The sequence below is a fragment of the Lepidochelys kempii genome, chromosome 11, assembly GCF_965140285.1.
Source record: "Lepidochelys kempii isolate rLepKem1 chromosome 11, rLepKem1.hap1, whole genome shotgun sequence".
Taxonomy (NCBI): domain Eukaryota; kingdom Metazoa; phylum Chordata; order Testudines; family Cheloniidae; genus Lepidochelys; species Lepidochelys kempii.
The window spans coordinates 13572226-13600094 of NC_136390.1; the positions used below are offsets into that span (position 1 = coordinate 13572226).

The following is a 27869-nucleotide window of genomic DNA, read 5'->3' on the forward strand; positions in this document are numbered from 1 at the left end:
TGTTCCTCAGACGCTCTTGTCAACTGCTGGAAATGGCCCACCTTGATTATCACTACAAAAGGTTTTTTTTCTCTCCTGCTGGTAATAGCTCACCTTACCTGATCACTTTCGTTACAGTGTGTATGGTAACACCCATTGTTTCATGTTCTCTGTGCATATAAAATCTCCCCACTGTATTTTCCACTGAATGCATCCGATGAAGTGAGCTGTAGCTCACGAAAACTTATGCTCAAATAAATGTGTTAGTCTCTAAGGTGCCACAAGGACTCCACAAGTCCTCCTTGTCTTTTTGCGGATACAGACTAATATGGCCGCTACTCTGAAACCTGTCAAAATAAGATGCTGAGCCTGCAGGCTGAGACTCCTGTTGACAGTCATCTGGGGGCACCATGGCAACCTGCCTGGAGGGTTCCAGGGGAGTTAGGAAAAGTCTGTTGGGAAAGGCAGTTAGACCGTGGGTGCTGGAGCTGGAGGGGAGGAGAGGGCTCAGTGGGGTTGGGGAGGAGAAGGGGCTTGAAGATGGGGAACATGATGAAGATGCTGGTAAGTGACCAGGAAGAAAGGAGAGTCAAAGAAATATTGGGGGGCAAGGGTGCCAGAGTCAGGGTATTTAAGGGAGTAAGGATATTGGAGGGATTACTCCTGAGGAGGGACAGGGAGAAAACATAAACAAATGATCAGAACATCAAATTAACTTCTCTTGGTTATGTTATCCACTTCAGGAAGCTACCTACCCCAAACTGAAACATGCTCCATGTGGGAAAAATAACCAACATGGCCAGGGAATGTGCTGGGATGAATCTTGCAGGGCCAGATTCACCCCAGTGGAATCGTATTGACCTCAGTGGAGTTGTAGCAGGGATTATTTTGTCCCCTCAGTATTTCCCTGGTGATGTGTAGGAAGTCAATAAAATTGCACTGGGTGGTTTGGCCTTGCAAGATTCAACCCAGCTAATGTGAAGGGGGCAGAGTCTTTCAGTATTGTGTTAAATTAAATGTGTAAGTAGTGTAGTATAAATATATATTGAAGTTTTTATTTCTCCTTTCCCCAAAATAAATGCTCCATGATTTTTAATGAAACATTTGTGTGTGTGTGCACATCAGTTTGATCATAGGTTGAATAACAGGAATCGGTTCACATAAACGTTTTTGAACAGTGGTTTGTAGAAGTTCCACTGTATATCAGCGTTATTAATTATTTAGGAATGTGTTTATATTATAGGCGGAGCTGGTAGCACAGCTTATTATTAAATTTGTTTGACATTTCCCATTATAAGACTGTGGTTTCATTTGCTTGTAACTTTGCCAATCTTTAACCATTCAGGCAGAAATTTTCCATGATGGATGTCTGTCACAGGCTGATTTTTGTTTTTTGTTTGGAAAATTTCAGCCAAAATGTTGAGCCATTTCCAAGAACAAGGCTAGGGAAAAATACATTGCCTTTTAATGTATTGAATGTTAAGAAGATTATTGTTGTAATGTTAAGAAAATTTAGGTGACCTTTTCTTTGAAAAGCTGTAGCTCTCCTAGGGCTTGGAACAAGGACTTGAAATTTGGCAGGAAAGTGGCCTTCTGTCCTTTTGCCATCCTTGTGAAAATCTGTCCACATTTGGCTAAATTATAAACCTTTGAAAAATCTTAGTTTGCACATGCTCACTAGAGTGTATATTTATATGTATCTGTAATATAATATGTTTAATTTTTTCCCCTTACTTTTTGTATTATTTCACAGACGTCCAATCCAGTGACCTGTGAGGAAGATTACGATTCAGGTAGGCTTCTTTCTTTTCATGTTACAGAGCAGACTTGAATTTATACCCTTCTTTTTTGAACTGAAATTTCACTTCAGCCAGGGTGGATTTGATTTAAATCATGATTTAAAATTTGTTAAAATTGTTTTTAACTAAAATAGTTAAATGAAATATTAAAAAAAAATTAAATAGACTATGTCAGCCAGGTCAACATGAGAAACTTAAAATATTGGCTTCTGCAGCTAACTCAGTCGTCTTCACCTTCATTTTCCTGTTTGTTCATAATCTGGAAAAGGAAAAACAAGTTTTCCTGCTTTTTCAGGTCCCAAACAATTTCTCAATTTGGAATGAATTAGTCCAAAGTAAGAAAATATTCTTTCTACACCAGCAGAAGAAGCTACTGCTGATAAAAGTGAGATTATCACTTCAACAGTCTCTGAATCCAAGTTCACTGGTGTGACTTTCTTTAAAACATCATCAGCAAACATATATTTCTTGAATGGTTCACCCTTAGTTCTGAAGTTTATTATAGTTGGCATTATGGAGGGATGATTGCTGGATGTCCATGTCATCGCCAACTCCTCTTCTTCAGCAGTTAAGGTTTGACCCTGATACCGAGTATCGAGAATATTTGCAAGAAAATGAGCTGGAGATAGTGCTTGTCCCATTCGATTCTGTAATGCTTGTAATTTAACTCTGTCATTGCATATTTCTCTTTTTAAGATCTCGCTCAGTTCCTTCCAAGTTTCAACAGCGTCTGCAATAAAACAGCTAGTTCCCTGCATTTTGTTCAAGGCTACAGAAATGGGCTTCAGGGTACTCAGCATGTGTTCAACTTTTCTCTTAATCCTAATGTTGGGAACTTTGGCTGTGACAGTGCCATCTGTTTTTTCACAATTTTGTTCACAAACTGTCATCAGATTAAGCCAGTTCTTGATATAGTGCTGAAAACAGTCCACTACTGAGTTCCATCGCACGTCTTGTGGGAGAGTTAGCTTGGTTCCTCCCACTTTTTTCAGAGCAGCTGCTGAAAAGTGGTTGTTTTGCAATTTCAACATTAGCCTTTATTTCTGGACCACTGAAGTCTTTGGCTAGGAGGTGCATCAAATGAGCACTGCAACCGTATGTTATTAGTTTGGGACTCTCTTGTAAATAATTTCTTCTCACCTTGGATACGTTTTCAGCATTGTCTGTGACCAAGCTTTGTACTAGACATTTGCATTTTTTTTCATAGTTTGTTATAGCTTTTACTGCTACTTCTTGTAAGCATTCTGCTGTGAGTGCATTTCCTGATGTATCAGTTCCCTTCTTCTGTTGGCACACAAGCACATACAACAGGATTTTGCTCCACCCATCAAGACTCAGGTTAACAATTTTAACCCTCTAGACCTTTTGCACACTGCTCAATTTCTCTTTCACACACTTTATCCAGCAGTTTGCCTGCGACATCTGCTCTGTTGGGTGGACTTTGTCCTAGTCTTAATGGCTGAACCATGTTAATGAAGTGTGGGTTCTCAGTCATATGGAAAGGAGAGTTTGTTGCATAAACAAACCAGGCAATTTTTTTCATCAATTATCTCGTTTTGTAATCTGGTTCTTATCACAAATTTATCTATGGTTGTTTCTGGTTGATGGAGATTTATTTTTCTTTTTGCTACAGGTGATATACTGTGGCTATGTGACATACATGATGTAACGATGCTGGTTCTGGTGGGACCCAACTGAGAGTGCCAATTCAGGACAAATTGCTTAAAGCAGGGCAGTTACAGCCCAAGGCTTGGGTTTCTGTGCATACCAAGGCAAACCAAACCAGCCAAACAGAGAAGACTTTGGTTTTACCCCACTGGCTAACCATAAGTCACACAAGGAATTCCCTTAGACACTCCAGTTTCCCAGTATCACCACCAGTGCCACTCGTTATGGGGAAAAAGGTTATGAAAACCAATACCCCAGTAAAAGAAAAGAGGTTCTCCTGATCCCAAAGGACTAAGCCCCAGACCCAGGTCAAGATACAAGTTAGATCTTACCCACAAATCACGCTGTTGCCAATTCTTTAGAATCTAAAATCTAAAGGTTTATTCATAAAACGAAAAAGATATAGATGAGAGCTAGAATTGATTAAATGGAATCAATTACATACAGTAATGGCAAAATTCTTGGTTCAGGCTTGTAGCAGTGATAGAATAAACTGCAGGTTCAAATCAAGTCTCTGGAGTACATCTACAGCTGGGATTGGTCATTCAGTCCTTTGTTTAGAGCTTCCATTTGCAGCAAAGTCCCTCCAGAGGCAAGAAGCAGGATTGAAGACAAGATGGAGGAGCTGCAGCAGCCTTTTATAGTCTCTTGTCATGTGGCTTCTCTTTCTTTGTTCCAAAGACAAGCATTCGGGCATATGGCAAGATAAAACCTTAGAGTTCTGTCCATAGGCATGTCCCTGCAAACCTTGCTGAGTGACAAGGTGTATCTGCCTTCTTTCAGTGGGTCAGTTGTATAGCTGATGGTCCTTAATGGGCCATCAAGCGGGCTAGGCAGAGCTGACACCAACTTGTCTGGGGTGTCACCCAGAAGCATAGCACAGAGCTTCTCAAAGCTGGTCCGCCACTTGTTCAGGGAAAGCCCCTGGCGGGCTGGGTCGGTTTGTTTACCTGCCGCGTCCGCAGGTTTGCCCGATCGTGGCTCCCACTGGCTGCGGTTCAGCGCTCCAGGCCAATGGTGGCTGTGGGAAGGGCGGCCAGCTCAGCCCGTGCTGCTTCCCGCAGCCCCCATTGGCCTGGAGCCGCGAACCATGGCCAGTGGGAGCCGCGATCAGCTGAACCTGCAGACGTGGCAGGTAAACAAACCGGCCCGGCCCGCCAGGGACTTTCCCTGAGCAAGCGGTGGACCGGCTTTGAGAACCACTGGCATAGCATATGTTTGAAATACAGACAGTATAGAGCCAAAATTCCTAACTTCAACTACAAAAATGATACACACAAACAGATAGCATAATTATAACCAGCAAACCATAACCTTGTCTTAGACACCTTATTTGACCCCCTTTATACAAGATTTGGTGCCTCTACAGGACCTTGGTTGCAACAATGATTTATATGGTCCCAGTTTGTGAATAACATCACACATGATGTGAGTGAAACACTATCATTGTCAGATAACTCTGAAATTATAGAAAATTATAGTGATCTTGAAGGTGGATAGTCTTCAGAATCCTGTATGTTGAGGATGGATTCTCCTAAACAAAATAAGTCAATGCAGTTATTTAATTATTATTACCAAATTGCTCATTTAGTATTACTCATTGCATTCACTGACACTCAGTACTACTTTAAAGGTGAAATTGTAAAGGGAAGATCTGCCTGTTTCAGCTATTTATTTTTTGTATCACAACTGCATCTAAAATGATAGTACCATAGAGTAACAACTATATTTTTTGCTCAAACATGAGAATTCAAGAATAGTCCAGAAGGAAGACAGGCAGTCCTTAAGAAAGAAGTATGAAATAAAAAAGTTTACCAACCTGAAGATCCTGCATGTTCAGACATGTTCCTTTCATCATCTTCAATGCAGCTTTCCTCCTGAGAAGGAACACTTCTCATGATGTTGTTTCATTTGGGCAACCAGGCCCTGCATTTCTTTGTTGCACTGTTTGCATTTTGCACGCATGCCTGTCTTACCCACAGGTAGAGGAACTTCATTAAAATATTTCCAAACTGGGTCTCTTTTACGGCCTGCTGCCATTATAGGTTTCCCCTTTTAGTGAGAGAATGGTATGGTAGATCTCAACTCAATGAAGGCTACACTCAGAAAGACCTCAAGACTTCTGGAATATGCTGCTCAAACAGTTTCACTTTTGTTTCTACTGCTTGTCCCTCCCTTCTCACATTTATCTCCAGACTTCTTCTTCTTGTCCAGATCTATTCTGCCCCCAACAATCTTCTATTCATTGAATTTTTTGAAACTTTGCACTTTTAGAGAGAGGTAAGGGATCGACTCTGTGTACACAAATTTGCAGAGGGACAGTAGGGTTGAAATCTGTTATATCTCACCTCTCTCTATTATTTATTTATTTTAAAACATTTTTGCTGTTAACAAGCATGTTATCTCTGGAGACACAAATCCACAGTTTGAGAACTGAAAAACTAAGCATCTCTGATCGTATCTTCTAGACTGAGCACTGAGTCCCATTGGGTAGATAGAAAGATTACCTAAATAATCTATACAGAACCCCTGGAACCCCATAAGATTGCATCTTTACTCCGTGAACTATTGGAACTCATTTACAAAACTTTTCTTAAACTTTACATGAATATATTGTCTCATACTATAGAATTAGAGTTTATAATCCCTATTCCATGATGAGATACCTTTGAGTTATAATGTATCCGATTTAAAAATTTTTTTTTTAAATCATTGATTTTTACCCACCCTGACTGCAGCTAAAACAAGTAAAGTTGAAAGCATGCAAATGGTTTAGTTGAAAGCAAACCAAAATGTATGACTTGGATAAGGATGTCAATTTTATGTTTCGTTAGTTTTATGTGGTTTCTTCACACCTTTAAAAGTAGTGTGCTAAAGAAAAGATGTTTTGATGGAAAGCCATTTAAATTCAGTGCACCTTACTAACAATGATAGGCAGAACAGTCTATTTTTAGACTACAACTGTGCAGAGAAATAGGTACTGTAGCTCAGCTGAAAAGTGTGGTAAACTCATGCAAATTGTAAGGATTTACACAAAAAAGTTAACAAGATACCTACTGTATATAGGCGCCGACTTCTACTGATGCCAGTGGGTGCTCGCCACTCCTCTACCCCTGTCCTGACTCCACCCCTGCCCCGCCCCCTCCTGCTCCCATTCCAACCTCTTACCCAAAGTGCCTGCCCCAACTCCGCCCCATTCTGACTCTTTCCCCAATTCCATGCCTCTTCCCCACCTTCTCCCCTGAGCGTGCCATTTTCCCATTCCTCCCTGCTCCCTCCTAGAGCTTGCTACAGCTGTTTGGCAGCGGCAAGTGCTGGGAAGTAGGCGGAGGAACGGGGACGCAGCGTGCTCAGGGGAAGAGGTAGAGACGAGGCAGAGCGGAGGTGAGGGGGGCAGGCAGGGTGGGGAACTTGGCTGCCGGTGGGTGCAGAGCACCCACTCATTTTCCCCTGTGAGTGCTCCGGCACCTATGCTACTGTGTGTAGTTCTATAGAAATCTACCAACACAGAAGAATATATATCTCTGGGGATTAGTAATGGTATAAAGACCTTTGCAGCTCTTCATTGCTAGTTCTATCCAGCATAGGCGCCAACTTCTCCTGGCGCCAGTGGGTGCTTGACCCCCGGTCCCGCCTGGACTCCGCCCCTGCCCCGCCCCCATTCCAACCCTTTCCCCAAAGTCCCTGCCTCAACTCAGCCCCCTCCCTGCCCCTATTGGACTCCTTCTCCAAATCCCTGTCCCGGCCCCGCCTTTTTCCCGCCTCCTCCCCTGAGTGCGCCACGTTCCCGCTCCTCCCCCTCCCTCCCACAGCTTGTTACGTCGCAAAACAGCTGTTTTGCAGCGGCAAGCGCTGGGAGGAGAATTGGGGATGCAGCACGCTCAGGGAAGGAGGCGGACCGGAGGTGGAGGTGAGCTGGGGTAGGGGGCAGGTGGGGAGCTTGGTTGCCAGTGAGTGCAGAGCACCCACCAATTTTTCTCAGTGTGGTCATGCGCAGTGCTGGGAGAGAGCTCTCCCAGTGCTCCTGGTAATCCATCTCCACGAGGGGATTAGTTCCGAGTGCTGGGAGCATGGCTCCCAGCGCTCAGAACCTGTCTACACTAGCGCTTTAATGTGCTCAGTCTTGCTGCTCTCAGGGGGGTGATTTTTCCCACCCCTGAGCAAGCAAGTTAGAGCACTATAAAATGTAAGTGTAGACATACCCTAAAGTAGAGTGGGAGAAGAGAAGACTATGACAAGGGAAAATTACTTACTGATCATTCCTTTTATCATTGCAAGTCAGTTTAAAAAATAATGATTGAAAGCTTTAAAATATGCTGTGCTTTAAAAATGTGTTTGACATTAGATCACTGCATTTCTCTTAATTGTTTTATTATCTAGTATCCAGCATGGAAACTGAGGAGGAAAGCTTAACAATTCCCATCAGTAAAGATGTTTATGAAATCCTTACAAAACGAGAGAGCTGTCTACGTGACCTCCTTGAGAAGAAGTTTGGTTGTATATCTCTTCTTAAGAGTATAAGATGTCCTCTTGAAGTATACAGGAAAAGCCTGAAGGAAGGAATTGAGATATCTGTTTGGATGGATGATCTGACAAGACATAACGCTGATGCTTTGGTCAATGCAGCCAATGAACATCTGCAGCATATTGGAGGCCTTGCTCTTGCCCTGGTGAAAGCTGGTGGGCCAGAAATTAAACAAGAGAGTAAACGTTATATTGAGCGCCATGGAACACTCACTACTGGTCAAATAGCGGTAACAGGTGGAGGCAGGCTTTCTTGTAAGAAAATTATCCACACAGTAGGTCCAAGATGGTCTGTATATCAAAGTCAGAGATGTTGTCAAATACTTGAAGCAGCTATTATAAATGTTCTGCATTATGTTAATGCTCCAGAGAATAATATAAAGTCTGTGGCTATCCCTGCAGTGAGCTCAGGAATTTTTGGCTTCCCACTAGATTTATGTGCTCACGTGATTGTAAAGACTATAAAGAATTTTGTGGAGCTAGCTCCATTATTTGGCTGGGTCAAAGAAATCCACTTGGTGAACCTTGCTGAGCCCACAGTTGCAGCAATGAAAATGGCCTGTGAAAAGCTGCTGGGCAGGAGTGACATCAACGCACTTCAGGAGACTCCACCAGCTTCAGCAAACCAGCTTCCAGATTCGATCACAATCAATGGTCTCCACCTACATATCATAAGAGGACAAATTGAAGATCAGAAAGTAAGTCATCACAGTGGACCCTGAGGACCCTGATCTTGTAAAGTGCTGAGTGTGGAGTTGCATCCCAGCACCTTGCAGGATTGGATCCTAAGAGATTAGAGGGCATGTTGTATTGATCCAGTATATATGCATCTTGCCCTCTTGTCTTTAGTCACCCAACGTTAGAATCGGTGGACCAATACAATATATACCCAGGTGTCTTCTTATAATATGTCTTTTGAGTTTGAAAAGTTTTCTTTCTGAGTGAGCCCTGCTAGGACAGGATAGAAGACAGCAACAGATAGAATAAAGTTATTGACTGTCCTGACTCTGTTAACATTTACTTTTTTTATGTAATATTTTAATAGTTAACATTTTTTCATGTATCCCCAAGAAGTTTACTCTCCTAGTTCCTATCATGACCTGGTTTTTTTTTTTTCCCCTGGAATGGGACGAATGCTCCTCTGAAGACGTCTATACTACTGGCTAAATTGGCACTGCTGCGATTGATGCAGCAATGTTGATTTGGCTGGTCTGGTGAAGACCTGCTAAGTTGATTGGAGAGCATTCTACAAAACATCGAAAGAAGCATGTAGTGTAGACGTCCCTTAAAAGGTGAAGTTTCTGGGTGGATGGAGTTTTTATAAGAAAAATTCCACCAGCTGCACAGGTACATTTGAAGTGGGGATCTGACTGCAGTGCAGGTAGAATATCCCTTCACCTGAAGTGAAATATACTGAAAGCTTGTGTTGTTTTCTTCCAGACTGCAATTATTGTTAATTCTGTGGTCATAAATGATGATCTGTCAAGAGGAAACATTTCAAGAGCAATTCTGCAAAAAGCAGGCTCATCTCTTCAGCAAGAATTTCTGTTTGAGTTACAAAAACTTCCTCCATCTTGTGAGAAATTCATATTGACAAAAGGATACAATCTGGCCTGCAAGTCTGTGCTCCACGTAGTATGGTCATCACAAAACAGCAGTGATTCACGCAAGGTGATGTTCTGTTAGAGAAGATTTTCACTCCTCTTCTTAATGTCAAAAAGTAAAATAAGGTGTAAAACTCTCCTTTTTTTTCTGCAGGTACTAAAAACTGCAATGTCAAGATGTTTGCTTAAGATTCAGGAGTATCCATTTCCTTCAATTTCCTTCCCAGTAATTGGATCTGGAGTATTACATTTGCCAAAGGATGAAGTGGCAAATATTATGATTGACGAAGTTTTAAGCTTTGCAAAGGAACATCCTGGAAGGAAGTTAGATGTGTATTTTGTGATCCATCCAAATAACAGTTTTGTCTACAAGGTAAGGTATTTAGTGTTAACTATAAGTAGAAGAACTCACAATAATCATGAAGAAAGTTTCCTTGAATTTCTACAAGCTAAAGTACTTTACATACCAAACTATATGTAACATTTGTAACAATAGATAGCAAGCCTCTGGTGTGTCTTGTGAAGAAACCCAGAGGAAGATCAAACCTGGTGAGGTTGGACTGGGAATTTGATTGACATCCTTCCCTGAAAGAGACAATAAATGGCGTCCTGGCAGGGGATAGGAATCAGCCTATGTAAGAAACAGATCCCCCCGGAATATGAATTCTAGTCTAGCGTGGCAGGGTGCTATCCCCTCTTTTGCCCAGTTGCCAGCTTGCTTCCTGCTGCATGGCTCCGCGGAAGGGAAAATGTGCAGATGGTGTGTCTCTGCTGGTTCAATTGGCAGGAACTCCAGATAAACTCTGACTGAAATCCACCAGTCCCCTGGGGAACTTACTTAGTTGTCTTCCTATCCATAGCCCCAACAGCATGGCTGTCACGTAGGCCTCCTGCAGTTCTTGGGGCTGGCAGGGAGTATACAGTGAAGGTGTTGCTTCCCACTTACCGGGGACTTTCTAAAGTACTTCTGCTGAAGTTATGCCATGGAAAATGCATTTAGCAAATTCTGTCTAATCATCTCCTGTAGCAATGTAGTGTTACAAAGGACTTTGCCTTCTATGGTGGACCAGGCTGTAGGCACATGAGGCCAAATTGTCTGCTGATGATTTCAGTGGAACTGTCCCAGTTTATGTCAGCAGAGAATTTGGCCCAGGTGATTTATACATGGCTGTTTTAGGTATCCATATATTATAAAAATAGAATTATAAATTGATGCTGTTCTTGTTGAACCCAAACCTCCGACTGACCTCAGTAGGTGAGGAGTGAGCCTGTATACTGTAGCAAAAGTAATATTCGGCACAATAGAGTGTGGGCTGGCAAAAAGGTTACATTATGCTCTTGCTTCTGCTCTGAAAGGCTATCGTGGAAAATTGAATCATACTCAGGACCAAATTCAGATGTGAAGTGTAATGTATCAGTAACTGGGTGTAAGGGAGTCTGAACATAATTTACATGCTGAAGATCTGGAAAAAGGGGTAGCCACTCCTACCCTCTTGGTCCTTCCTGTTAGTTGCTTTTCCTGATACATCATCTCTTCCATGCCATTGATGTGTAGGTTACATCAATTTTGACTCCTAGAGTCAAATAAATGGACTTATACCAACTCATTGACATGTAACTTACACTACCTTGCGTGTAAACTCTGATATTGCCCCTCAGTTTTAGAAATATTTACAATAAGAATTTCCAAGTTTAATTACAGTGACTTTTACTCCTCTATGCTTTAGATCTATAGTGCAGTTGCTTCATTTTTTTGTCAGTATAATTCAGTGTAAAATCTTATTTTCTAATGTAGTATTAATTTGCAATGTACTTTTCATGGCATTTGAAGATGATTTTTATCATTTTTTCTGTGTGTCAGAACACTGACAAATTACACTTGGTTATCATTTGTCTCCGTGTTTTCTTGGACCACATGCTCACACTGCCAGTTGTTTCACTAATATGCCAAAAGCTGTCCTCTTCTCGCCACAGGCCTTGAAGGCTAAAAACCAACATGAGTAGTGTATTTTCACTGCTCAGGGAGGTCAGTCTGCAGGAAGCCCAAACCCACTGCACAGAACAGTGCTCCTCAATGGTTTTCCACATGAGACTATGGAGAGGAGCTTTGTGAGTTAGCTAAGGGGATAGTCAGTGCCTCAATGCGCAGCATGGATCCATCAGCATAAAACCGTAAGTAGAAGAAATTGCTTCTGCTCTGGCCCATAAGCTATAATAGTAGCCACAGCCTGGCCACGTGGGTTCCCCACATATTATCTCCACATGGAACTGGAGAGAGTGCCACCCATGCATGCCGTCCATGTCCCTGTACAAAGCCCTGGAACCAGGTTTGGCACAGGAGACCAGCATCAGGCCCTGTGTTTAAGGAGACTGACTAAAACTGCTTTCCCAACAGAAATCTGGAGAGACAGACTCTGTTCATTTGTGAGTGGTTTAACACATAGCTGGTTGTAAATGGATTCTAAATCTTTCTTTGTCAAGGCTTTCCAAACCAAGTTTGATTCAGCTAAAAGCAAACTGGGAGAAGATGTGAAATGCAACAAAAGTGACGATTTGGGTAAGTAAGGAGCACAAAGGGTGAGTAAAGTTCTGAAAATTATACTCTCATAATAAATATCTGGTGTCTGGGGGTGAAATCATCACACAGGAGCTCTGTGTTTAGTTTTTGACTTGTTTCATTGTTTGTCAGACTGGGTGATAAGAGGTGAAGAAGACAAGACTGGTTTTGATATAATGGGGAAAATGTGTTACCTCTTCTAAAATTGTGTTTTGGAAAACTTGTTTTAGTATTACTATATTTAGACTCCTTTTTACTTACCGGATTCTCATTCATGTAAACAAAAATGTAACTGTTGATCTAACTATTCAACTCTTCAGACGCTTTGCAGTCTTTTGCCCCTTGAAGAACCCATGTCATTGACATTGATGTTATCAAGAGTTAGGGCTGAATACTGATCTTTGGGTTTGCTAGTTCAAAAGCAGGATTTCTTAAATGTGAATACAAACTGGAGGACAGCTGAGCTTTGACAGTTATCAATTATTCTCTCTAATCAATCATCTTCATCCCAGTTCCTTCCATTTCAGGAGCCAATGGGTATGGTAAATTGTTGACACAGAAAGTTCTAACTACTCTGCTTTGGCACCTTCATTCCAGCTCTTGCAAACAGATATAGAACATGATCAGCACCATCCTTCTGTAGAACATAGGTTTTGTTGTATCAGACTCAGATCCTTGCTGCCTCCAGCAGTGTTTGGGTAGCTGATACTTCAGAGGAAGGCGACCCTTCTGGCCTCCAATAACTCACCTAGCCATTTGTGCCATGCCTTTTCTGGGGCAAGAGGAGTTCCTTTCTGATCCTGACGCACAAGTTTTAATCAGCTTATGCATTCTGGCTTGAATGGCTACAAGTCTAGTTAGTGACGATGAAATTATCTAGCCAGTCCTTTCCTCAGCCTAGTTAATTGTCACTGATCCAGTGAACAAAAATAAACTTTGACTAGTTCAAATCAAGAGAGAGACCAACAGAACCCTTTAAGTTAGGTATGGTGGGGCTTGATTCAGCCCTTGCGATACCCCAACTCTGAGGGAGGGAGGGAGGGTGCCCCCTGAATGTATCTTTGGGATATGCTATTAGAAACAGATATAATCTAGGCCTGAATTGTGCCCTGTGCTTTGGTTTCTAATGAATCTGAAAGGGCTCCATGTGAAAATCATCATCACTGGTTGATCTGAGAGAAAGCTCTACCAGAGGTCCCCTGCTGAGAGGACATGAACACAACTGTCCCTATTCAGCATGGTGGTGATCAAAGTTGTTTCCTTATTTTTTTCTCAGTTTTCCTTGAACCATGCCCAGAAGTTTGTACATCTGACTTTAACTTTAAAATGATAATTAAGCTTTGGGGGACGTTGGCTGAGTGCATTTTAGCTACTATAAAGTTCCAGAGCTTATTCTATATGTTTAATTAACAGTAAAACCTGCACTGGCAATAGGCAGTGCCCTGTCTTTAGTTAACACTTCGGAGTTTCCAGTACAGTTTTGTTCAACTTTTCGCCTTGTCCTGTGAGATGCTGAACACCGTCAGTACCAACTGCAATCAGTGGGAGTTGATGGCACAAAGTACTTCATGTGATTGGGCCCTGGTGCCAAAGGGTAAAATTTTAGTTCAAGAGATGAGGATGGCATCATGGGTTAGCATTCCTTCCCTCCTTGTAGGCAGGCGAGTTGTATTTGTTTTGTGCCTCCTACGTTCAAATGATTGCTGGCAGCACTCCAGCCCATTGCCATTTATTTCTATCAATAGACTCTTTATTACAAGCTGTCAAGGTTCCTCCCCCACTCTGAACTCTAGGGTACAGATGTGGGGACCTGCATGAAAAAACCTCCTAAGCTTATCTTTACCAGCTCAGGTCAAAACTTCCCCAAGGTACAAAATATTCCCCCCCTTGTCCTTGGACTGGCCGCTACCACCACCAAACTAATACTGGTTACTGGGGAAGAGCTGTTTGGACGCGTCCTTCCCCCCAAAATACTTCCCAAAACCTTGCACCCCACTTCCTGGACAAGGTTTGGTAAAAAGCCTCACCAATTTGCCTAGGTGACTACAGACCCAGACCCTTGGATCTTAAGAACAATGAACAATCCTCCCAACACTTGCACCCCCCCTTTCCTGGGAAATGTTGGATAAAAAGCCTCACCAATTTGCATAGGTGACCACAGACCCAAACCCTTGGATCTGAGAACAATGAAAAAGCATTCAGTGTTTTACAAGAAGACTTTTAATAAAAAATAGAAGTAAATAGAAATAAAGAAATCCCCCCTGTAAAATCAGGATGGTAGATATCTTACAGGGTAATTAGATTCAAAAACATAGAGAACCCCTCTAGGCAAAACCTTAAGTTACAAAAAAGACACACAGACAGGGACAGTCATTCTATTCAGCACAGTTCTTTTCTCAGCCATTTAAAGACATCATAATCTAACACGTACCTAGCTAGATTACTTACTAAAAGTTCTAAGACTCCATTCCTGTTCTGTCCCTGGCCAGAGCAGCATACAGACAGACACAGACCCTTTGTTTCTCTCCCTCCTCCCAGCTTTTGAAAATATCTTGTCTCCTCATTGGTCATTTTGGTCAGGTGCCAGCGAGGTTTCCTTTAGCTTCTTAACCCTTTACAGGTGAGAGGAGCTTTCCCCTGGCCAGGAGGGATTTCAAAGGGGTTTACCCTTCCCTTTATATTTATGACACAAGCTGAGAATGTTGTCATTTGAAACATATTCTAGCTAGCTAATGCAAAGTGAGTGTGAATGAAACATATTGATTTTAGCAGTGATTTACATTGTATTTAAAAAAAAAAATCCAGGGAGTACACAGATGTAGTTAAAATGCAAAAAGTACTTCATTTATCCAGAGCCAAACACCAGAAGGGATTTAAAAGGGCTCCTTTGTGAGTAGGACAGTGTCCTCTCCTTCACTTCCCTGTAGAACTACAGTGTATTCTCTTAACACACAAACAGTCCTAACTAGAGACTTAAAAGCAAGATTTATGGTTTCAGTCTGTGTAAATATTTAATTTCATCATCTCCAGTGTCTCCTGAAATAGCAGCTTCTGTTTAAACCACACATTAGAGGAATGTGGAAAAACATGAAAATTAAGAACAAGTTTCTAAATGGCTCACAGAAGAGGAACTACCATTTAATTTGACTTCAAAATGTAAAGATATTATACACGTGGGATGAAACTGTATTTATTAATTATTACTAAGGCCAAATCCTGGTCCCACATAAATCAATGAGAGATTTGCCATTGACTTTAATAGGAGTGGAATTAGGCCCTTAAATGGAGATTTTCAAAGGCAGAATTGAAAGTTAATGGGAGTTACATGCCCAACTGCCATTTATATCTTTAAAAATCTACCCCTTAGTGTCTATTGTCATATCCCCATTCTGAATGTACCATAAGGGCAGTAAGGTTTCCTTGTGCTGCAAAATCTCAGGCTGCATATAGAAACTTGTGACAGTACTTGTGAACTTTTCAGTCTACTAGTTGTACTTATATAATCAGTATTTCTTTCAGGGTCACACTCTGACAGACAAACGGAGACAGAGAATAAAAAAACTGGACCGGCCATTGAACTTATTGGAAACCGCTGTGAAGCACTGGAAGCAGCAAAAATATGGATCAAAAACATAATGCAAGTCCAGGAAAGTCACCTTATCGTTATAGAAAACAATCACATTTTTAACCTTAGCAAAAAAGATCATGCAGAACTGTCTCGTCTGCAGCGTTTCGGTGTATCCATATCGGAAGAAGTGGTTGGTGGAAAGGCAAGATTAGAGATTCAAGGTCCTCCTGGTGCTGTAATTGATGCGGTGTTCATGATTGAAAATTTACTGTGTGATGTGCAAGAGAATAATAGAGCCAAACAAGAGGAACTGCTGCTGTCAGAGGGTCAGTGTGGTTAAGTGAATAAAAACAAATATGAAGCGGAGAATATGTATGTGGCTTACCAATATTTAGATGAGCTTGTATTTCAGTTTGTATGTATGATGAATATACAGTAGGGTCTGATTAGTCTGTGTGCTTAGATACTATGGTAATAGCCACTGTGCAAAGCCTTGAAAGACCACGTGTTAGTTTGTTGACTTCAGTTGATTCACTGGGCAAGGTTCCAGTGGGTTGCAGTTTATTTCACTGGGCTAGTCATGCTATTTGAGGCGGACGTGACTGTGCTGCCAATCCTCACTCTGGGAGTTCCGCTAGGAAAGGCAGCCTAACGGCCCAGCCATCTGAGGCTCCCTGGGAGATGTGTTGAATCAGTGCATACCCTTGCTGAACTGGTCCTGCATACTTTGTAGGTTGCTTGCTGCCACTCCCCTCCTGCCAGCACACCTAGTGCTATCAGCGTCCCACAGATAGTTGCTCTGGTCGGAGTGAATCAGACCCTTTGACTTCAATATAGAAATTACTGAAGTCAATTAATTTATTTCAGTGGAGTTACAATAAGAATGAATTTGAAACCTGTACCAAATACTGCCTCAAAGGGCAACTTCCTGTCTTTGAAATATCCCCTTTTTCCAGGTCAGTTTTATTTGGCCTGTAGTTAAAAGCCTATTAGGCAACCATTTTTCCTGGTCATTTTGATGGTCATTTAAGATGGGTTCCGTTGTATAAAAGATAGATACACAAATGCAGAGCTATATAATGGAGATGATACATCCTGTGTCTCTTCTGTTTCTGACTTTTCGTTGGTTCCTTTAGTAGAACTTGATTTAACAGGCATAATATATTCAGCAAATTTAAATGTAAGCTGTAACGTCCTTAGCAAAGTTGAATCACTTAAAGAATTTCTAGATCTGGACAGATAGTTATTTTATTTAAATGTACAAGAGTGTAAAAAGGTGCTGTAGTGTCCATATCCAAAGTTCATTGAACTCAGTAGAAGCTTTTTCACTGACTTCAGTGAGCTCTGGATCAAGCTCCAAGTGTCCTTGATGTTTTTTAAAACAGAAATCTTAAAATTAAAACTAATTTAGCAGTAAACTCATGACTTACTGGCAATAACCAGTTGACCCTTATAGCACAAAAGAATGCACAGTATCCCAGCCTCCCTCAACAGACCTCCTAAGTCATCACTGCCCTTATCAAAGGTCTCTGTAAAGGAGGAGCCTTGATTCAGATGACCCAAATAGCTTGCTTCAGAGAATATGTAACGCTCTTCTTTGTTAACTAAGCAACCAAAATAAACTATTAACTTCCTCCTCCACTGACTTTGTTGCATTTAGGGTGAGTTTAACAAGCTAAAAGTCTTAAATTATTATTAAATATCCTGCTACTTGTATCCAGGCCAACTGGAAACTGATTATCCTCCAGAAAGACTCCGAGACAAGACAAGGGGTACCAAAATGCGTTACCAGATCTCTCCAGTAGAATCATACTGCCAGGAATTCAAGGACCGAGAAAAAATATTTGAAAAAGCTGGGCTTCGTGTTCTCAAGGTAAAGAGAGTATCTTTGGTAAAATGAATCTTAAGGTATCAGACATTTATAAGAACCTGGATGCAATTAATAAGGATACATTTTTAAAAAAGAACAAGATCAAAATCAGTTGGCTCCTTATAATACTTGAATGAACTTTTGTGAAATTGCAAATGAAACCTAGATTTATTGCTCAATTAAGATGACTGTTTAAAAAAGTTACAGCTGATACATCTTTTTGAGTGAATTAAATCTTCATTTACTGTTTCAGAAGGTACTATATGTTTATTTTATATTTTGCAGCCTCAAGTCCTCAGTTATAGCAAATTCTCAGGGATCAAGGGGTTTATTCTGCTCCTGATGTAGTCAGTAGTAGATTCCAGGCTCTACTTTAATCACAAAGGGAACATGAAGATGTATAGCATATACATAGAGAAATATAAGTCTCTGTAGTAGATATATTCTCTGTGGGGAGGAGGGAGCATTATCTAATGGTATAGCAGGTAACTAGAAGCCAGGACTTTTAGATTCTGTTTCTAGTTCTATCACTGACTCCCTGTATGACCTTGGTCAAGTGCATTGACATCTCTGTCTTATTGGAAGAGAGATTGAAGCAACAGGGACTATTTCATTTAGAGGGGAGATGATGCAGAGGACACATGATAAAGATATACAGAACAATGAATGGTGTAAAGAAGGTAAATCGGACACTTCTATTTACCATCTCATAATACAAGAACAATTAAATTGAAAGGCAGCTACTATAAATCTGATAAAAGAAAATTCTATTTTACACATTTCACAGTTGGCCTGTGGAATTAATTGCCACAATGTATCATTGAGGTCAAGAGCTCAGCAGGATTCAAAATAGGATTGTACAGTGCTATGGATATGAAATCATTCACAGTTCCAGTAGATAAGATTACTTAAACAAATAAACAAACAAACCCCATCCTCTGTGATGCAGAACTGTGCCTGAAAGGCACAATTCAGTCCAAAGACTTTTCTCAGTGTGGACTTGATCTTATGAGAGATTGAATAACTTTAACTCTCACTGAAGTCAGGACCCTCACAGGATACTCTCAGCCCCTGGCTGGATCAGGTCCTAACCACATACGCAACTCTCATTAACATTTATGGTTGTTACTTACATCTGTACAACACAACTCACCCATTAGAAATCACTGGAACAGGGCACAGTGGTGCTCCTATTGACTTCAATGAGAAGCACTGGGGTCATGGTACTTTTTCTCCTGAGCAATTGCACACTTTAGATATATGCAGGCTGTGCTACTGATTAGCTCAAAATGAAAAAAAAAATGCTTGTTAAATTGAAGATTGTAAATTATAATAGTGACAGCGTGTGCTTTCAGTGGTATGGATCTATAACTGTCTGTTTATACTACTCTGTTGTTGTTTATATTACAGATAGAAAAAATACATAATCCTGTTTTATCAGCTGCCTTCCAACGGATTAAAAAATGTGTAGAAGGAAAAACTGTTGGCAAGCAGATATGCCATAGATTGTACCAGCGTGTTCCCGCTCAGTTCTGTAGCTTGGTATGCAGAGCTGGATTTCAGAGAACATACTCCCCTCCACGAGGTAGTTTACTGCTTTCGTCTTTTACAATGCTGTTGAAAGATTGCAGAAACATGCCATTAATAGTGTTTATATAATTCTGCTCCAAACAATAATGTAGCCATTCGACATGTGTCAGTTTGCTAGTATTGCTCCATACAGAAGAGTAAGGACTGGACCAGTGGTTCTCAACCTGCAGCCTGCTTGCGACCCAATCAGTACACAGCTGTGGCCCATGTGACATCCTCAGGGCCATACAGGTAGCATGAATATTGTGTGAATGTGGACCACATAACCCATAGAGAGCTGCGTATGCGGTCCACAATGGTAAATAGGTTTAGAATCACTGGACTGGATATTTGAATGTTTAGTATTTTCACTTGGAGTGTGCACTTGGTGATAGGAATATTTTGCTTCTTTAAACAAAACAAACAGTAGTTGATTAGTAAAGTTCAGCTTAGGTCAGAAAAATGGCACCTTCTTACACAAGAGATCTATTTTTTATATGTGTTCAGTCATATCCACTTACCTTCAGAACAATAAGATTTTACTTTACGCTTTTCACTCCTGTTCGTACAGCAGAGCCTATGCAGCTCTGGAAGAATGAGCTGGCTTCCATTCTGGTTTGTGCATCATCAACAGAATTGTTATCACAGATCTAACTGCAGAATCTTTATTACTGATGATGATGTATGAGTTAGAAAGAACCCAGCTTTACTTTCAGATCCCAGCTTGAGTGTGGCACTGACAGAAAAAAAGCCATATCTGATTCTCTATTCCATTACATTGGTTTTACACTAGTGTAAATCCACTGAAGTTGATGGCATTACAGTGGTGGAAGACTACTTAACAGAGTGGAGAATCAGGTCCAGCATCGTTTCACTTGAAAACTGAACAAATTTGATATAAAGCAATTTTATATACATACAAGGATCCATCCAGTGTTTTTGGAATATCATTTAAGAATCCTCTGGAATAAGCTTGGTGCTTTTCAAAATGTACTGTAGAAGAAGATATAGTCTTTGGACTAAGGAGTTTACAGTCTAAATAGACAGTGCGTTTCAGACAAGTGATGTAGAACAGTGGTCTCCAAACTTTTTGGATTGCGCACCCCTAGGGCCAGCTCTAGGGAAGTGCAAAAAAAAAAAGAGGAGGAGAAGAAGAAGAGCTGTCGCCGGCGTGCTGCCGAAGAATCGACGGAGCGGGGAGAGCCGAGCTGCCGCCGGCGTGCCGCCGAAGAATCAAAGGTCTGGGAGTGCAGCTGCCGCCATGCCAGCAGCGCTCCTTCAGTGGCGCTCCTCCTGCCGCGCACCCCCAGGGATGGTCCTGCGCACCCCCTGTGGTGTGCGCACCCCACTTTGGAGACCACTGATGAAGAAGGTGGATTTGTCATAAAGCACAGTGCAGGACTTTGGTGGTGGCATTTGTTTATTATTCTAGCTCGCATAACAATCCACATAGCTTCTATTCTAGAAATTTTTACAGATGAAGAGAATAAGAATTTAGGCCCCAGTCCTACAAATGATAGTATGCAGCCATCTTCCTGTGTGCTATCAATTGCAGAATCAGGGCTAAGATTGTAAGATCTTCAGAAAGCAGGAGTCATGCCTTTCCGTGTTTCTGTGAAATACCTAAGATGCTTTTGGGTGCTCAGAATAATAAACGACAAAATAGGACAACATCTAAGTCTCATTTTATCTCAAAGCAAAATAAGATTTGGAAAGAATGTGTTTAGATACAGAACATTTTCAACTTTGCCTCTGTCTACTATAACAAACTATTGCTTGTCACACTACACACTGGAATCATAGTTAAATATTATGGGAGAAATTCTTCCCTTGGATACCAACATCCACAATTTCTTCAAGTGACTGCACATGTCCATTCCACTCTTGATATGCGCATGCCTAGCACATGTTTGTTGGAAACTTTTCCCCTCAGCAGTCCTTGTGGAGTGGCTGAAGCGCCCTCTGCCTCTGTGCGCCCTTTCAAGCAGGTCTAAAGAGCAGAGATGCCCCTGATCCCCCTCAGTTCCTTCTTACTGCCTATGATGGTTGCTGAATCTCTTGGTCTTACCTTAGCAAGTTCTTTCAGTATGCCTTTTTTTTGGTAGATAGTTAGTGTTAGTGATTAAGTTTTTTTGTTTAAATGTTATTTTTCAGTTTCCTTGCTTCCAGTTCTGTTTTTGGTACCAAGGAATGCCTCGGTCAAGGGGGTTCAAGCCTTATTTTTCTTGTTCCAAGCAGATGCCTGTGAGTGACCCACACTCCAGTTGTTTAAAGTGCCTGAGTGAATCTCTCATCTCAGATTGCTATCAAATTTGTAGGAACTTCAAACCTAGGACCAAAAAACTTCATTGCGCCGTGACCCCCTTCTGACATCAAGAATTACTACACGACTCCAGGAGGAGGGGACAGAAGCCTGAGCCCCTCCAAGCACCACTGCCATGGGCAGTGAGGGGAGCCCGAGCCCCACCCCTCCGGGTGCGGGGGCCAAAGCTGAAGCCCGAGGGCTTCAGCCTGAGGAGTGGGGCTATAACCTGAGCCCCAACCCACAGCTGAAGCCCTCAGGCTTCGGCCTTGGGCAGTGAGGCCTGGGCTTCAGCCTGGTGCCCCAGAAAGTCTAAGCCAGTCCTGGTGACCCCATTTGAAGTTCCAACCCACAGATTGAGAACCGCAGCCAAAGGACACCAAAAAATCTCACTCATTTTGATAGGAATATGTATTCTACAGCTGGGTTACAACTTAGAATCACCATCCAACAGGCTTTGTTAGGGCATTATGACTTTAATATCTGGGACTCAATATTAAAGTTTAAGGACAAGTTTCTTTCACTGGTAGACGAAGGAGAGCTGGCGGCTAGAACATCACTCCAAGCCAGTTTGGGCTTGGCTGCTAGGGTCACGGCCATTGCTATTACCATATGCTTGTGCTCATTGCTGCAGTCTTTGGGGCTGCCCAGAAAGTCCAGCAGATAGTTCAGGTCCTGCCATTTGAAGTATCATCTCTATTTTCAGGGTAGACAGATGACAAACTTCATGGTTTAAAAGATTCCAAGGCAACTCTGAAGTTGTGGGGCATACATAAACCTGCCTCGAAAAGAAAGCACTTCCATCTGCATCAGACCCACTTATATGCTATTCTTGCACATCAACAAGAAAAATAATAGAGGTTATAGATGCAGACCACCTCTTTCTACTGCAATGGCTCCTAGCTCATCGAGGTGCCCGGGGGCTACTAAACAAACGTTTTGATGGGTTGATGGAGGACACCGTACCGGTCTCCAAAATTCCAGCCTCTCCTTTCCCTGTGTTTGCAAACCATCTATCTCACTTCCTGGGTCTTTGGTCCTCAATCATTGCAGACCAATGGGTCTTAAGCTCTGTGGAAGTGGGATACTTCAGTTTATTTCTAACCCTCCTTCCAACCCTTCCCTAGATCTCTGCAGGGACTACTGTCACAAGGAGCTCCTTCTCTAGGGGGTGCAATCTCTGCTTTGGTTGGGAGCCGTAAATGAAGTTCCTCAGTGTCAGAGAGAGGTTTTATTCCCTCTGTTTCCTTATCCTGAAAGCAAAGGGAGGTCTAGATCAATTTTAGGCCTGCATAAATTCAACAGAAAAGGATAAGTTTTTTCTATTGTCTTGCCTACTTCCATTATCCCTTCCCTGTTCCCCAGAGACTGGTATGCTGCCTTTGATTTAAAGGAGGCGTACTTCCGTATGGTGATCTATCCAGGGCCACAGGAAGTATTTAAGATACCTGGTGAACCATTCTCACTTCCAGTTCAGTGCTACCCTTTGGCTTGCCTGCAGCCTCCAGAGTTTTTACAAAATGCAAGGCAGTGGTAGCTGAGTTTCTGAGGATATTGGATATGCAAGTGTATCCCTACATGGATGGTTGACTGGTGAGAGGCCAATCCAGAGTTCAGGTACTATCCAGCATTTCTCTTATCCAGTCAACTTTCAAAGCTCTGGGACTGTCAGTCAACACGGAGACATCTATCCTCTCCCCATTTCAGACGTTAGAATTCATTGGGGCACTCCTGGATTCGACTCAAGCCAGAGCTTTCCTTCCATGGTCAAGATTGCAGACAACTTAATCAGTTGTTTTAGATGTCACGGCTCACCCAACTATTACAGCATGGAATTGCATGAGGCTTCTGGGGCAGGCAGCCTCTTGCACATATGCGGTCCGACATGCCAGATTGCTCCTCAGGGAACTACAGACTTAGCTGGCCTCTATATTATCTCTGAGCTGTCGCCCTCTAAGGCTTGTGGTGAGGTTACCCTTTCAGATTTTAGCTTCTCTGGACTGGTGGACAAATCCTGTAAACATGTGTATGTTTGTTCTGGATGTTAGTGATAGATGTGTCTGCTCTGGGTTGGGGGGGGCTAATCTAGGTTCCCTTCAGATGCAGGGATTATGGTCCACAAAGGACTTGTCTCTACACACAGATGTCAGGAGGTTGAGAGCTGTCTGCCTGGCATGTCAAGGTTTCTTACTCCGTATCAAGGGTAAAAGCCTGCACGTATTCTAACAGACAACACAATGACAATGTCCTGTCTCAACAGACAGGGAGGGGCTCACTCATTCCAGCTCTGCCACAAGACAGTCAAACTCTGGGATTTTTGTATTGCCAGTTTGAGAAACCTCACAGCCTCTTACCTTTCAAGGGTGCAGAATGAACTTGCATGCAACCTAAGCAGATTGTTTGCATCACCCCAGATGGTCTCTATGTCCGAATATAGCCAGGTGCGTTTTCCAGCTGTGGAGGACTCCCCTGGTAGAGTTTGCAGCAAGAACCAAGAGGAAGTGCTGGCCCTTTTGCTTTCTTCAAGGCAGGGGTGGCCAACCTGTGGCTCCGGAGCCACATGCGGCTCTTCAGAAGTTAATATGCGGCTCCTTGTATAGGCACCGACTCCGGGGCTGGAGCTACGGGCGCCAACTTTCCAATGTACCAGGGGGTGCTCACAGCTCAACCCCTGCCTCTGCGACAGGCCCTGCCCACACTCCTCCCCTTCCCACCTCCTCCCCTGAGCCTGCCGTGCCCTCGCTCTCCCCCCCACAGCCTCCTGCATGCCACAAAACAGCTGATCGGGAGGTGTGGGGAGGGCTGATGGTGAATGGGAGGTGCTGGGAGTGGGGCAGGGGGGACGGGACCTGATGTGGGGGTTGCCGCCGTATTACTGTGGCTCTTTGGCGATGTACACTGGTAAATTCTGGTTCCTTCTCAGGCTCAGGTTGGCCACCCCACTTCAAGGTCACAGTCAAAGTTCCGTAATGGACATTTTCCTGGACAAGCAAACTCCAGTATTCTTTCCCACCAATCCCACTTCTTCACAGAGTTTTTTGCTAAAAATTAGACAGGAACGTGCTCAACTCATATTTGTAATTCCAGGTTGGCCTCAGGAGCACTGGTTCTCCACATTCCTCTCCTTTTTGGTAAAAGCTCTGATACTGCTTCCATTGGACCCAAACGTGATTTCTCAAGACCATGGTCACCTACTCCACCCAAACTTGCAGGCACTTCATTTAACAGCCTACATGTTTCATGGATAGATCATTGGGAAGAGTCTTGTTCCAAAGATGACAGGTTTCAGAGTAACAGCCATGTTAGTCTGTATTCGCAAAAAGAAAAGGAGTACTTGTGGCACCTTAGAGACTAACCAATTTATTTGAGCATAAGCTTTCGTGAGCTACAGCTCACTTCATCGCGAAAGCTTATGCTCAAATAAATTGGTTAGTCTCTAAGGTGCCACAAGTACTCCTTTTCTTTTTGTTCCAGAGAGGTTCAGGGTGTGCTCTTAAATAGTAGGAAGCCATCTACTAACTCTGTTTACTTGGTGAAGTGGAAATGATTCTCTGTCTGGTCCAGACAATCTGGAGTCTTGCTGACACACTCTTCATTCCAGCATATACCAGGGTCCCAGAGCCCAGCACCAGGCCAAGCCCATACGTCTACACTGCAATTTTATAGTCCCGCAGCCTGAGCCCTGCGAGCCAGAGGCAGCTGACATGCGTCAGCAGCACGTCTTTTTTATTGCAGTGTAGACCTACCCCGGGTGGAATGTACATGTGTAATCACTTGAAGAAGAAAAAACAGTTACTAACCTGTTCCATAACTGCTGTTCTTAGAGAAGTGTTGCACATGTCAACTCCATGACTCGCCCTCCTACCCCCCTGCATCGGCGTTTCTGGCATGAATGAACTGAGAGGGGTTAGTGTGGCTCCACTCTTTATGACGGTCACAAGGCTATGTAGTGGCAGATGGTGCTCAAGCTGCTCTAACGGATACTACGGAGGGAAAAAGTTTCCGACAGCAGTGCACAGGACATGCATGCTCCAAGAATGGAATGGACATGTGCATCACAACTAGAAGAACAATAGTTATGCAACAGTTTAGTAACCCTTTGTTCCCTGAAGTCAGTGGGAATTGTATGCAGGTATCTGAGGGCAGAATATGTACATCAGCATCTAGAACAGAGAAAAGTATCAGCAGACGTTTCTTTCTTCAGTTTTTTTGACCAACATAGGAGCATTGTGAAAGGTAATAGGAAATGCAATCCAGAATTGAGAGGCATCTCTAATCTTTAGGGCTGGAGCCATGAGAAAAAAATGTCACCCTATTAAGAGAGACACATTGTGGGTGAGGTAGTGTCTTTTATTGGACCAACTTCTGTTGGCGAAAGAGACAAGCTTTGAACCCACAGAGAGCTCTTCTTGAGGTCTGGGTGGTGAAAGAGACAAGCTGAAGAAGAGCTGTGTGGCTCGAAAGCTTGTCTCTTTCACCAACAGAAGTTGGTCCAATGAAAGATATTGCCTCACCCACCTTGTCTCAAATATCTTGGGAGCAACATGGCTACAACACTGCAAACCCTAATAAAACTCATTCTTTGGAGTCTACTGTTTTCATTTTTTGTTTTTTTTATTTCCAGAACAAAAATATGGAGCTGGCATCTACTTTATCAGGAACCCCAGAAACCTAGTGGAGGATACCAAGGAAAAGTGTGAATTGGACCATCTAATTTGTGTGTTTGAGGCTGAGGTAGTAACAGGCTTATACACTGAGGGCAAACAGTCTTATATTGTGCCACCAGCAGTTGATGCAGATGGCATGAATGTATATGACAGTGTAGTAGATGATGTTCACAGCCCTGAAACCTTTGTCATTTTTAACAGTAATCAGGCCGTTCCTCACTATATATTGACATGTTCCCAGATTTGGGCTGAGGGGTCAGGGCCTTACTGGGCAACCAGGGGCCCAGTAGATGAGAGCTCATCAGAACCATGGGACTTAGGCATTCCCCAGGACCGTGGGCACAGAGCCTCCCCCATAACAAAGAGTACAGAGAGCTTCCTGCTAGAACCCAAATAGTAGCATATCTGACTCTAGTACAGTAGTGTGGTGATGGTGCCTCACCTAACCATCTTGACACATCCATGTTGGTATATACAAGAGCTTAACCAGTATGATAACCTAAGAAAGTTAAAACTATATATAATTTTATATCGGAAGAGGTATTAGATACAGAATTCAGTTCACCATTCCTGTGGTGGTTACAATACACAGCTTCAAAAATATGCAGAAATTTTATTTTTCTATAAATAGCCACAGTATGCACACTATGCATTTTATTTTACTAAGGCACCAGAGATGAGTAAATATATATTTAGTCACAGAAATGTCTGTTTTATAAAAACCTGAAACTATTTTATAAACTTAAAAATCACACATTAGCAAAAACCATCTAGTCCAAAGTAATCCATTGAGATTAAAACACGTATTTAGACTGTTCATTTAGTTGATTTTGAATTCTGCTTTCACTTATTTAGCTAACCATCTACCATGTGTTTCAACAACAGCTGTGTCATTATCTTTGGAAGTGTTATTTTATAAATAAGTTTACATGCTTATAAAAAATAAATGTATTTGTGGTGTTAGTAGCGATAATTGTGTTGCTATAATCATTTTTATTAGCTGTACAAGGTGCCAACCGCTACAGGAAACATGTTTGAGAAATAAAAAAATTGCATGACCAAAAATAAACCAAACTGTTGACGTGTTCTGATTTTTCTCCTCTTAACAGTACATTAAGGCTCCTGACTTTGACAGTCAAACTTCAGTTAGCTATCACTATGTGTTCAACATGGTCTTCTATGAAAGATTTTTATGAAAAAATAAAGCATAGTTCTGAACCTGGGACTAGCCATCATCAGGGGCCAATTGGTTTTAGGGGGGTTATGATCTTGCTTTATGGCTAGCTGGCAGGGGCCTGTGGCCTGAAACTTTTTCATTGTAATTTGCAGTCATAGTATGGAAAAGGCTGTGAACTGAATTATTAAAAAAAACAAAAATACAGCTTAGCCATGTCCTCAGATACTTGCAAAATTGTCTCTTAGTAAAGGCTTAAACCCCTCCAGGTCATTTTAACGGAGCTAGAAGTACAAGTCCTGGGTGTGAGACTGGTTGCCAGAATGGGACTTGAACTGAGGGCCCAAAGGAAAAGGCTACTCGGTGAATCAAATCTCAAGCACTGGTTTGCATTCATGTTTTTCTTTAAAACAAAGACTGTGTAGTCTGCAACACTTATAACATCCCCAGATTCTGCTGTTAGTTACACCTGAGCAACCCATTAACTTCAATGCACTCACTGCTAAACGTAAATGTAGAACTTGGCCCATCCTCTATTGCTTGACCAGTTATGACCACCAAGAACTACATATATGTTTACTAGGACAT

General features: G+C 42.2%; 1 protein-coding gene across 3 annotated transcripts in view; it reads left to right on the top strand.

The window, feature by feature from the left end:
- The window catches only part of PARP9 (poly(ADP-ribose) polymerase family member 9), a 33340-nt gene extending 6154 nt beyond the window's left edge, over positions 1 to 27186 (top strand). For all 3 annotated transcript variants that reach the window (XM_073305202.1, XM_073305204.1, XM_073305203.1), the window contains exons 2-10: positions 1733 to 1772; positions 7827 to 8668; positions 9411 to 9641; positions 9729 to 9947; positions 12056 to 12131; positions 15651 to 16025; positions 17421 to 17572; positions 18980 to 19154; positions 26065 to 27186. In XM_073305202.1, the coding sequence (XP_073161303.1) occupies positions 7835 to 8668; positions 9411 to 9641; positions 9729 to 9947; positions 12056 to 12131; positions 15651 to 16025; positions 17421 to 17572; positions 18980 to 19154; positions 26065 to 26504 (2502 nt within the window). In that variant the 5' untranslated portion in view covers positions 1733 to 1772; positions 7827 to 7834 and the 3' untranslated portion in view covers positions 26505 to 27186. The remainder of the gene's footprint in view (positions 1 to 1732; positions 1773 to 7826; positions 8669 to 9410; positions 9642 to 9728; positions 9948 to 12055; positions 12132 to 15650; positions 16026 to 17420; positions 17573 to 18979; positions 19155 to 26064) is intronic.
- The last annotated feature ends 683 nt before the right edge of the window (positions 27187 to 27869 follow it).